General features: G+C 43.1%; 1 protein-coding gene across 1 annotated transcript; it reads right to left on the reverse strand.

Annotated features, from left to right (window-relative positions):
- Positions 1-1,123: 1,123 nt before the first annotated feature.
- ackr3a (atypical chemokine receptor 3a) lies at positions 1,124-6,894 on the reverse strand. Its single transcript, XM_080498702.1, has 2 exons — positions 6,760-6,894; positions 1,124-3,931 (listed from the first exon to the last, which is right to left on the reverse strand). The coding sequence occupies exon 2, from the start codon at positions 3,860-3,862 to the stop codon at positions 2,735-2,737; it is 1,128 nt and encodes a 375-aa protein (XP_080354828.1). The 5' UTR covers positions 3,863-3,931; positions 6,760-6,894; the 3' UTR covers positions 1,124-2,734.
- Positions 6,895-13,549: the final 6,655 nt, after the last annotated feature.

A 13,549-nucleotide genomic window follows, 5' to 3' on the forward strand; every position in this document is an offset into this window, starting at 1 on the left:
TACAAGATCAAGGCGGTGTTGAAGCGAAAGAGCAAAGCCGGAGAGGGTGTCGTTAGCAGATCACTCATTCAGTTTGACCCGTGGAAATCCCTGCACCACTCCCTTATCGGAGTAACCTGGCAGTTGAGTGCACCGCAGGTGCTGTCAAAGCAAATCACGTGGGTGTGACCACACTGGCTCAAGGGCACTAATGCTAGTGATGTTATTCATAAGAAAAAGTGGCTATGACACAGAAAACGTGTTTAAAAGTGATGATATGCAACAGCAATTTTTTTTTAAAATGCTTCTTTCCACTCTTAAATGGATTTCCTTTGACGTGGAGTAGAAGGATCTGCGTCAACGCTCCCCTCCTCGGGCAAAAAAGGAGGTTTGACCTTAGCAGGGAGATCTCCCAGGGAGATCACCACATCCCTCTGCCCACACTTAGCGGTGTGGTTCTGAGCCTTCAGGACGGTCTTTATTGTTCACTTCATCATCCCGTGGGAAGAGCCGGTAGCTGCCGGGTACAGGCTCGACAGGCTTTGTGCTTATTGGCAACAGAGTGGATGGTTGACACATATCCAGTAAAAAAAAAAAAAAAATCATAGCGGGGTGTTTCTATTAGTGGTAATCCAGTAAAATCACAGTTGGATTTGGAAGTGTGACCTCAGAACTATTACAATACACCTCGAATTGAGTGTGAGTTGCAGGATGTCTGTTGGCAATTTTAATGGCATTGAATAGTTTCTTGTTTCCCTCAATGACAAAACCCATAACAAATCAACATCAGTCTTCTCATGTGGAACTCACATCTGTTTCTTCCTTTGCTGTCCCAGTGTGACGGTAATTGGAATTGGTATTGTGTTTTCCACTAAATCATTCTCCAAATTTAACAACCGAACCATGACTAACCTATTTCACATATTTATTGTATCTTTACACAAGAAGAGAAAGTAATAATGACTTCTTTTTTTTTTTGCCTAAACCAAATAGGGGGGGTGGGGGGGATTCTGCCCATTTTACTGTATCAATTCGAGTAAATACACACACTGGACAGCAAATCATTAAATTGCTGCATCATTGAAACGGAAACAAACTCATGTAAGAACCCCATGGTATGGAGTATATTAGGATGTGAGTTTTTTTATTTTTGACCAAGACCAAAGAAATCACAGAGGCAACAGAGTTTCTCTGCATTTAATATACAACAAAACACATGTTACGCATTACGATGTCAAAGGAATGCCCCTGTTCATGTAGACACACGTTCATGTCGCCACTCATTTCTAATCACTGGCTGAAATCTTGTCAGTATGAATGCGTACAAGCAACCAATCCGGCGACAGAGTCAAAATCAAATAATGTTTCACTTCCTACGACACACAACGCAGAAACTGTGTCAGTTAATGTTTATACTGCACAGTCAATCATCTTTTGGTTTGAAGCTCTGCCTCACACATACATAGACGACACAACTCCCCCCCATGTGATGCAGTAATGTTTTGTCATTTGGTCTCTGATAAATGGATGTTACACATCACAGCTGCTGCCAACATGGGAGAAGTAAAGCTTTTCATTCATGTTATTTGGTCATAACGCTTTTGCTGTCTGTGGCCTTTTGTGCTGACACAGCAGGATTCATAACACACGGATGAGTGTCTCCATTGCTCTGGTGGCACTGATACAAAATACAGTCACAACACATTATCGGGTGGTTTAAAAAGCCATTCAGAACAGTCAGGAGCTCTGTAGTCCCAACTGAAGCCTCCTGACAGCTTTTGAACATACTTAAAACCACAGAAAAGATAGAAAAGTAAGTTACAATGGTCGGCTAAAGTTAACTAAAAGCAGCATGTTGTTGTTATATGACAAGTTTACAAAAATGAGTGGCTTCAATCATTCTAATTCAGTCACAGCTAAAAATATGTATGTATGTATATACTTATTCCTACAAAGTAGCTTTGTGATCATTTAAAACCATTGTGATGTAATAATTGTCTGAAGAGTTCAGCTGGTGTGACATGAGGTTATGAGTGAAATTGAGACAGCAGGACTGAAACACTGAGCCAGTGGTCGTGGCTCAACAAACGTTGAGGCAGCATTGTATGACCTGGAGCACTGAGCAGAAACATCAGTGTGTGAAGACTTTACATTACCATAAGAACGATGCAAAACTGTTGAAATGTATATAAATACAACTCGATACAACAACAACAAAAAGATTAACATTATTCTATCTATCAATATACATTGTACACACACATACACACACACACGCACGCACACACACACACACACGCACGCACGCACGCACGCACGCACACACACACACACACACACACACACACACACACACACACACACACACACACACACACACACACACACACACACACACACACACACACATATACAAAGTCACAATCCTACTTACATAGAAAAGGATTTAACAGAGGATTTACCACGTTTACAGTCACGTTTTCCCCATTATTGACATAGTGACTATAATCATGTGACTTCCGTATCAACTGTTATAAGAAAAAAAAAAGTTTTCTAAGTGCTTTTCAATAAGTTCACCAGAGTCTTCAAACTTTATGACTCAAGCAAAATGTCTGCGGTAAAAATGCTGGATTGGTTTTTACATCACTTTTTATGGTCAAACTGATTTTCAATAATGGAGGGACTAAATCAGTTGTAACAAAAGTTTCATTACATCGTATTTCTGTTGAAAAGAAAACAAAAGGTGTTGAAGTTTTCAGATCTGTGGCGGATTTTCTACAGCTACAGCAGAGTATTCAGTCTCGGACATGTTGGAAGCCTCGATGAGGCGCGCTAAGCCAGTCCTGGTGGAGTATTTAAAAATGAAGGCCTTCATGAGGTCGTAGCGGTAGTTTCTGTTGATGAAGTTGTAGAGGATGGGATTGAAACAGCAGTGGAGCAGAGACAGGCACTGGGTGAGGTGTAAAGCCACGTAGATCACATTTTCCAGTCCGCAGCTCAGCGGCACCAGTCCCAACTGGGACAGGGCATCGACCAGGAGGACGGCGTGGTAGGGCCCCCAGCAGGCCAGGAAAACCACAATGTAGGCCAGAATCACTCTCCGGCTCACGCGACGCTCCTGCTCCACCGGAGAGGACAATGAAGAAGAGGAGTGGGTGAAGGCTTTGGCCAGCAGAGCATAAAACACTGCAATGACAGGAAAAGGGAGAACAAAGCCCAGCAGGATGAAGCTCAGCTGCACTCCCACCATCCACTCCCTGGGGTTGTCCTCTGGGTACACAGGCCTGCACAGCATGGCGTCCCCGTGGGTTGACTTCACAGTATGCAGGAAGTAGGTGTCCGGCAGGGAGGCCACCAAAGCCAGGAGCCACACGCCCACGCAGGCCCCGCGGCGGATCACTTTGCGCACGCCTTCCTCGTCCCGGTGGCGCGTCACACTCAGGTAGCGGTCCACGCTCATGCAGGCCAGGAAGAAGATGCTGCCGAAGAGGTTGACGGAGAACAGCAGGTGCGTGAGTTTGCAGGCCACCTCGCCGAAGGGCCAGTGGCCGTGCTGGGCCAGCGAGCTCACCCACACCGGCAGAGTGGCGCACACGCAGAGATCCGCGATTGCGAGGTGAGCGATGTACATGTGCGTCTCGTGGCGAGGCGCCGAGTCCCTTTGAGCGCGGACGTTGACCCAGAGGACCAGAGCGTTGGCGGCCAGGCCCACAATGAAGATGAAAGTGTAGAGGACACACATGGAGTACAGTAGAGCGCTGCGATTAAACGCCGTGGCGCACACCATCGCGTCCACACTCGATATATTGCTGAACGTCTCAGAGAAGTTGAGTTCCCCAAACGACTCCCAGAAGTCCTCCAGCTCGCTGGTGCTTAGACTCATTTTTCTGCGCGGGGTGAAGACCACAGACCACTGGGAGGTAAAGCACGCCGCCTCTGACTGGGATAGACCCTGTAAAAACATGACATGAACTTATCATTTCGTATTACATACATTTATCTTGATAATGATCCAGCAGCGAATTGAAAATAGCAGTTTTTCATGAAACCTCCCGGTATCGTATTTAAAAAGCAATCTTCTCTTGAATAATGCAAGGCTTATTTTTACTTTTGTGGGCTGGGCGACTAATAAAACATAAACCTACTTGTGGTCTGCCACCAGATCCTGAAGAATCTTGATGCGGTTAACTTGTTAAAACACCCCCTTTCATGAGTTAATGCAGGCTCTCTGTTATCGTGTCACAAACGGTGGAACTTTCTGTGATTGATGTGCAGTCAGAGGGCTGGACAATAAATGTTTACATTAGCTCCCCCCGAGCACAGAGTGCAGATTAGACATAAGGAAGTGGGATCAAGAAACCCAAACAGGGTGTATTTCCGGACCGTTCTGACCATACCGAGATAAAGCACTGGTCAGGACTGGAAATCTGATGCCACTTTAAAGAAACATTTCCCCTAACATGCTTGTTATTATAGAAAAAAAATGAATCCCATGCTTCTTCTTTTCTTTTTTTCTTTTTTTGCTCTTGAAGCAGGCAAAGAGAGGGTGAGAGATCAGCTGTCACCACCCAGATGATCAAAGAAAAGCAGCTCATAACTTCAATACGTCATTTTACAACATCTGATTCTCATAACAGAGACACATATGCACACAATTTCAAATACAGGCTGCATATATTTATATATATGTAGAGAGAGAGACTAAGGTGACTAAAACAGCAGATTACTGAAGCAGTAGTCCGGAGCGACTTGGTGTGCCAGCACAGGCCTTCAGCACCAGATGGACCACTGGAACGTCCACCACTGTTTGGTTAAGGTTCTTGTTGTGATGTCTCTCTCAGCTATGTGTCAGTTTGCCGCCGTGTGAAAGATCAGAGGTGAGAGGTGATAGATCAAAACCAGAACACGAGTGGCTTAACCCCTCGGCCGGCCCCTGACAGACTTGCGCGCCCACCGAGTGAATTGTGTGCAGGGACCAGCGGGAGGCTTGACGCCTGCAAAACACTGCGCCCGCGGTTAAAGCGAGGGTCACCATACCACTGGGCGGCACAGCACGGCGGCGAGCAGTGAAATGTGACCGCGTCAGACATCTGTCCGTGCAGGAGACTTGTGCAGGACACGGGATAATTGGCACAAAGTCCCAGAGGACGATGAAAGAGAGAAGCGGGGTGAAAATAAGCATATACAACGACACCTGGAGCAAATTAGGATGTGCAGCTGTCTGCTGAGGTTTACATCTGCCTTTGTTATCTGCACTCACTTTAATTGCGTGTTTCCCTTCTACACTACTGTACACCTCTGGTACACTTTATTTCAGGGGTAAATGTTGAAAACTTAAATAGCAACAAGCATTGGACAGTGACGTTTGCTATTGATTTAACATATTTTATGCAGATTACACATTCAACATTTAACTACACAGTTATTAAATGATCAAATCGATAAGACTTTTGTTAAGCTAACACTTTCATTAATTTTCAGATTTTTATTCAATAGCTGCTTCATATCATAAAATAAACGCATTATGGAGGTGCTGAATCTATTACCGATTCAAGAAGCCTGAACCAAATTTAATCATCTTAATAATGATCTTTTTGCTTAAGTCTATCTGATAACATATCTGTACTCTTTCAAAATCCACATAGAAGATATTAATTCATTATTTCACCATTTGTTGTTCCCATTTTCACTTGAATATCATTTCGACTTGCCTGTGATGGAGCTTGTTAAGAGATGTCAGATACCTCTCATTTTATTTGACCATTAATTATCTTGAGACAATATATATACAGCTCTCCATTCTAAATGGATGACTCTTCTAAGCTGAGATAATCCCCTCCAAACGGATTCGGTCAAATTCCCCTGTATTATATGGAAACTACCTGGAGGTGCCAGGTAGTCCCACAGTCTTCAAGCTAATTAACCTTTTAACTTCAACACCATCAGATAACACGGACAGCCCAACAGATGAAGCCCATCTCTGCCTCCATCTCCCTCGGTGTTTCTTCTTTTCTCCCCGTTCCAAAGCCCAAGCATCCAGTTAACAATTACAGCGAACAGGTCTTTTGTTTCTCAATACACAGAAAAATAAAAGCCACTGAAAGCCATCTTTTTTTCATGTGCAAATGCAGCCGACAAAAGAATAGCGCAGGTGCAGCATGTTTGTCAGAAGTTTCTCCTGTCAGTCTGGACCTGCAGGCTTTCGTTTGGGATAAAAATAAATAAAATAAATCTCCGTCTTTTAGAACAGGACGCGATGTTTCCGTGTAGATTAACAGCAGAAAAAGAAGAAGGGGAGGGGGGGGGGGGGAAGTGTCGCTCAGTGCGTCATTACGCACAGGAACTAAATCTAGTGAAAAGATCCCAGACTGCCGCTGACGGCAAACACATACAATGACATTGTTGCCATTGTTGATTTATATCAGGTTGAGAAACAAACTTCTGTTATCAGATCTGGGCTCGGTATACAGAAGCCCGAGTCGAGGTTTGAATGGGAAAGGCAAACAAACAGCGTGGAAACGCAGGAAAGATGATGGAGAGCGGCGAAAGTGATTATAAAATCATCAAAACACCTTCTGACTGATTAAACAAGTGTTTGGAATGTAAATCGACCCGAGATCTACGTTTATGGGTATGAAAAGTTCATTTAAAAAAAACAAAACACCTTAGCTGCAATTCCAAACCAATAAAGAGTTTTATTGGTTTGTGAGAAGTCAGTAAGAAAGACGAAGAACTGCACGTGCCTTGCGCCCCCCAAAACATCTCATTAAAGCGGTTTACCGTATTCTCTCTCCGTTCTCCCGTTTCTCTACCAAATGGCAGCTTCTTTGGCGATCAGATTTGAGGCTGTAGAAAAATAACTTGAGCTTCACTGTAAGGGGAAAAAAAAAAAACAACCCACAACGCGTGCGCTCCCTCCGCCTCCTTTAATGAATGTGAGCCTGTTCTCTGCTCTGCACTTGCTGATACTCTCCAGAGCTACGCCTCCAAGGCTGTCCTAACAGCAAGGCATCTCCAGAGGCGTTTATTGAACTGCAAGCTGCCCGGCCAGTTCCCATTAAGGAAGGTTAAACATATATATGTATATATCCTTCTTTCCAAGCAGCTGTTGCACAACATTAAGATTTATGCTCGTCCCTGAAGTTATTTAATACAAGTTGTGATCCAATCCACTTAAATATTTCAGTATTATTACTATTGTTATTTCTACTTTGTTGCTTTTGTGTTACAAAATATTTATTACTGACTTTTAAAGTGTGGGGTAGGATTTCCATGAGGGGCGGCAGAGGTGAGGGGGTCAGGGGGCTGCGTTTTACCAATATTTTTTTTGGGGGGGATGGAAAGATTTTAAAACTAAGTTTTATAAGAGTCAAATTTATTCTAAGTATCAGATGAAAATGAGACAACAAGAGAGGGATGTTTCATGTTGCCAGTAAATCCCAACATTCGATAAACAATATAATATCAAGTGTAAAACATGAGCATTCAATCCCACTGAGGAATTGTTTTTTTCCCTGTGTTTAATCTATTCTGTTCATAGCCAGCTTCAACAACACATACGAGGAGCACTGCAGCTGCCGGAGGTCAAAGGTCTTACTCTGGGATGTACCGTGGTAACCGGCCAGTGAGGGTATTCAGAAATGCGATGTGAACGCCATCTCATTTCTCTCACCTTTCAGTCATCACTGCCACTTGCTGTAAGCTAAAACATGTGCAAACATGAGATTTTGAGGGAATGGGTGCAGCATGTACCGCCATGTGCATTGAAAGAGGCAATCCATCCATCCATCCATCCATCCATCCATCCATCCTCTCCTGCTTCATCCAACCGAGAGACGTATGGTGGGTGCTGGAGCTGATCCAGTCCATCACAGGGTGAACAGAGAGAGACACACAACCCAATACAAAGGACATTTATAGTCACAAATTCGCTGAAATTTGACCAACTAAAACACTCAGACACAGGGAGAACATCTGCTCAGGAGAACTCTTTGGCGCAATTCAGACTTTTACCAACCGGATGTTGTGGATATTATGTAAGCCACTGCAAAAAGTCACTCCTCCACTGCGAGCCCAAGATGTTGCTCATTTACACTAAAATATTGAGCAGCACTGTATGATTGATGGGAATCTGATGAAATAATTGTAACTTGATTTCATAGACTTGTCAAATTTTCATGTAACATTCAGTATTAAACGGTGTGTTGTTTTATGATAGAGTTCATGACAATACACTTACGCTTTCTTTGAAAACCATATCTGGTACAGTGCATTATTACCCTGCAGCATTGTGGACAAAAGCATATAGCCCAGTAGAAAACAATTTGAATCTAGATTACATCAGCAAAACAACATTATTTGAGTAAATGCAGTATGTCCAGCTTGTTATATCAATGTATCACTGAATCTTAAACCACAACCTTAATAGTAAATGTAATATAAGTGTCACTCGAGTTGCACACATCACGTCAGAGAGGCGAGTCCCTCTGCTCTCTGCAGCGCCACACCCCCACACACCTAAATATGAAACTAAATTCTGTACATTCTGTGAACCACATCAACTGTCTACCGCTTCCACCTGAAACTAAATAAACGAGTTAAACCCAAAATCCATTCCCACAGAGGAAACTTGAAAACTCCCTCTAAATAACGGACAAGTGTCTGTTATGTTTGACTCTGACATCGTCTGATGAAACCAAGGTGCAAGCGGGGTCATTTTCTTCTTCTTTCTTTTTTTTCTTTTCCTATGAGCGGGTATCCTCAAACTACAACAACAGCTCTCAGCTGCGGGAGCCTTGTTTCATTGTTCTGGGCCTTTATTCGTTCTCATTTCAGGAGCCTTCTTTGGAAGCAGCACAAAGCTGTGTGGGAGGCTCACGTGTTTGCTCAGAGCGACTGAAAGCTCACCTGCCAACTCTGGTGGCCTCACAGCTGCTCCCAACCAAGGCAATTAACCCCCAAGTTCAATGCACAAAAGAAGCTGAAACTGTGGAATTCATCTCAAGAATGCACCGCAAGAGGATGTTTGCTTTGTCAACTCATGATAATACACTTTGATTGAGTTCAGAGGAAAATATTTCTTTTGATGTGAAATTATTGACTTAACCAGGTACAGTGTGTCTGGCCTGTTATCGTTTGAAAAAGATATCGCCGACCTCCACGGGTCACCGCCCTAATGTTTATTATAACTATTTTCCTTGTATTCAGTGATGAAATGCAGCCAGCAGGCGACTGTGACCTCATTAAGAGCAAGGTAGTAAAGCCAGTTTCAGTGAAGCTTTAAAGAGAGCTCACACTACGCACGCACACCCATTGTCCTCTATATCAGGAGCATTGGGGGGGGGGGGGGATTTGTAAGACTTTCTGATAAGCATCCGTAGTCCTGCAGACTGCTGCCAACCTCTGTTCTGCAGCCCTCATTCACAGGGAGGCCGCAATGGGAACAGCAGGGGTGTGTGTGTGTGTGTGTGTGTGTGTGTGTGTGTGTGTGTGTGTGTGTGTGTGTGTGTGTGTGTGTGTGTGTGTGTGTGTGTGTGTGTGTGTGTGTGTGTGTGTGTGTGTGTGTGTGTGTGTGTGTGTGTGAGAAGGCTGTTGGTTGAGAAAAGACCATTCAGTGAGATATACACTCTGCTAGAAAAAATATAGCCAGTCAGAATCTAATTAAAGTGGATTGGGGAGGATTACTCTCGGCACAGTTGGACCAACACACATGCCCAGAAACAAAGCTGAGGAATACACAGTCGTGAGCGGACAAAAATAAAGTCAAATCAATGAGCGCTTGGCATGAATTTCGTCTGGAATTTGAGAAATACTTCATCCTTTGTCACTATATACAGAGTTCTTTTGTTCACGTGAAACAACAGTAATCAATACTTGACTATTTATTTACAATATATCAAAAGAATCTTTTGCATTTCAAAATGTACGTCACTGTAAACATCAGCATCTGTTTCTTGCAAAAAAAGTTTTGACAAATGGACATATACACAAAAAATGCCCAGCAACAAATGGCGGACAAACGCTCCTTTTCCACAGCCAGCGTGTGAAGGGATTGTTGCAACAGAGGTGGAAAGAAATGAGTGACAGTATTACCTCAAATTCTTTTTTTTAACCAAATTAGGGATCTGACAGCAAATGGAAAAAAAAATAATGAACTTTTTTTATGGTCGTGGCTTAAAGTCAGAAGATTATACGCAGGTACAACATACAAACGCACTGCAGATTCATTCATTCATTCATTCATTCATTTATCCATTTAATTTTACGTACCATTCCTCACAATTAATACATGTTTTTTTTCGTGTAGATTTTTAAACAGGATTTTTTTTTAAATCCAAAACTAATACTTTTTATTTCGATAAGTGTAAGAAAATTAGTATAAGTGCCATAATGTATCCATTTGTTTCTTTATTGGTTCATTAAAAAAGCTCTTAATAATTTTTTGCAACAAGGAATAAAATCTGCATCATCATCATCAGAGTGGAGCTCAAGCATGGGAATAACATGGAGATTTAAGCAAAACCTGGAAAATGTAAAACACCACAATGTGCAGACTGACAAGTAATGTAGAAAAAAAATCCTCAATTAAAAACAATTACAACTCAGACATCTTTATAATTTTCCTTGGTAGGAGTTCGAAGAGCAACACAGTAAATCCTGCTCTGCTTTACAGTGCTGTTATTGGGAACTGGAACCGTGTGGATGGTAGAACTGAACGGTGTTGTGGACACAACCTTACAGCACCTCCAAGAAAATGAACAAAGGTTAAAGGGCAGGAGTACATGGCTGCGTGGAATTTCAAGGCCTCTGCTGTTGCTTTACTTGTTTATTTTCTGAGACGCAAACTTGTACAAAATGATATACAGCTTGTGCTGCGTTTGCTTGGTTTTCTGTGGAAACACTGAGAGAGATCTTTCCAGTGATGCTGCAATAGAAGACTGTGAAAGAAGGGAGAGTTAACAATTAGCAAATACAGGGCACAGAGGAGACAAAACCACGGCGACATAGTTATTGAGGTCGTGAACCCAAGTGGATCTACTCAGTGTTTGAAAAGGATAACGAGAGGAAGATATGACATGCAAAGAATTATATTGACGGCATTTTAAATCCTCTTTCTTGCTGCCATCAGCTGGAAAATAAGTTTGCTTTCATTTTTTTTAAATCATTATATTGCTAATTTTATTTTGTAATGGTGTAATTCTGCTACTTGGCCCGACCATGTGGCTTTTACAACACCCATTGAATGTCTAATAGATCTGGGAGCGGGTGATGGGTGGGTCTTGTCTGTTGCTCATGGTTACAGTTCTGCTAATCTTTACACCCCGCGTTCTTCTGTCACTGGGTGAAATGTCTGGTGTTGTGCCGACGGATCAATTGTTGCTTGTTTTGATAAACGGTTCATATTTTCTATGAGTCGAGTGAAACTTTTGGAGGCAGGACCGGGTGACTTCCGTGATAAACGATTTCACGCGAGGTCAAGTTTATTACGCGGGGCATAAACAAAGCGATCAAAAGATTAGATGGCGACGGGCTGGAGACTACAACAGTGACAAAGACAGAAAAGAATGAGTCGGCGGGGTGGTGCAGCAGATGAGAGGAGCTGAGGGGAAACGCTGGAAGAAAGACTGGGTCACACACAAATGACTGCTGTTTGTATTGTCGTCTCACCCAGCGTCAGGCTGGTGGGTCTGACAGGCAGAGTCTATTTTCGTGCAAATGCCCATTCAGAGGGTCCCTCGCAAACTCTTTCTCAGCCACATTGTTACCAGTTGACCTCCCACTCCCGCTCTGAGGCTCCCTCCTGCATATTTCTACTCCCTCACATTCCTCCCTCTCCCCGACTCTAACCTCACTCATTTCTCACCTAATTACTTCTTCATTTAGAGTTACCGTTCAGGCCCGGAAAGAGGCTGCGTGAATAACTCCGAGTGCACATGGAGTGGATAAAGCCTGTCAAGGACTGTGTGAAAATGAATGAGACTATTAGACTTTTAAAACAATTCAAGTGTCAACAGATTTTCAGCCATTTGTTAAACTGGACGCGGTCGTAGGTTTCTGAGCTTCTTTCTTTCTTTCTTTTTTTTTTTTACTTCATATAGTCTCAGTGCTTGTGATGAAGTACCTTTTGTGTCTCTATGGGATCTGTCTGTGCAGGTGCGTGTTTGGCAGCGGGAGCGCGTCCCTGTCAGACGGAGCAATCAAGGCATTCTTCACATTGACGGAGCATCTCGTACAACCAGGACACGAACCTTAGTGGAAACCCAAGAACTACTCAGATGTCAAGCCAGTGAAGAGGAAAGGAAATGTATATCAAGAGGTTCTGTGTTAAACAAGTATGAAGTACATTGTTAAGATTTGCTTTAACAAATAATTTAGCGCATCTAAGAAATTCTCTTTGGTCTGCTTCATTCAACTTCTGCCTCACAGCAAATTTTTCGCTTTTTGATTGAAAAAACAGCCTCTTTTGACTGAAAGTGGCAGCGATTTCAGTGATTATGAGAATAAAGTAGTGAGAAAATTATGTGCAAAAATGTGCAAAATGATACTGGAATACTGAAAGATTACTCGTATTTTTTCTGATTGAAGAAGGCTGTCTCTTCTCTTTCTCTTTATAAGAGCACAGAACCTTTTTTTTTTCCACTGCATTTTTTCATGGTGCCTGGAAAGGAACTTTACTTTCTCTTCCCCCTCCTCTTTCTGTTACCCCAGTTAATCTGTCAGTGCTTTCATGCGTTGCTGTTGACCATGACCGACTGCAGCTCATATAGCCCATTGACTTTGTCTGTCATCTCACACAGGAGTAACTTCAGACAAAAAGCAAGTTCGTTCCTCGAGCCTTACTTTCTTCGCCCCCACGCTTTCTCCACCACGGCATGCACACGCACACGACATAAGCTAGTCTCGCCTTTGTTCATGAATATGAGCCAGGTCATTGGGATCGTGCAAAAGGAGATGGGGAAAACGGCCGGGAGAAAAGTCTTGCCAAAGGGGACAGGAGGTGTCCGCTATGGATTAGCAAATGACAGAATCTATCCTCGACAAGGTGTTTACCTCACTGCATACCACAAGGTCCGCTGGTCTAATCTAGTAATCCTATCCCAAGAATCCCAACGTGTGCTTTACAACATGCTGTCCTTCCGGGCTGCTGATACAGAGTTCACAGATATGGTGGGTAACTTTCACCCCTATTGTCCTGTCATACTGAATGAGAAATGGTCCATCAGCACAGTTGGAATGCAGTGATGTTTTGGAGACGCCTGCAGCGGTAGCCTGCACTAACTACAGGAGTCTTGCGAGTTTGTGGCCGTTCACGAAGGCCTCACCGCTGACGTGCTTTTGCAGTGATTCAAGTTCATGGCCGAACTCAAGTGTTCAACCTCCAACAAGAAGAAAATCCAACATAGACAAAGTGACGTTTTCGGCTGCAAACACGAAATGTCAGGTTTTATATGGATGCGGGTCGCGGGAGAAAACCAAACACTACAAGGCTTTATTGGGCATAAACACAACTCCACTGAACTCAAACAGGATGACGGAATAAATAATGGAGATAAACAGGCTGGCTGAGTGA

Source organism: Blennius ocellaris (genome assembly GCF_963422515.1).
Source record: "Blennius ocellaris genome assembly, chromosome: 6".
NCBI classification, from domain to species: Eukaryota; Metazoa; Chordata; class Actinopteri; order Blenniiformes; family Blenniidae; genus Blennius; species Blennius ocellaris.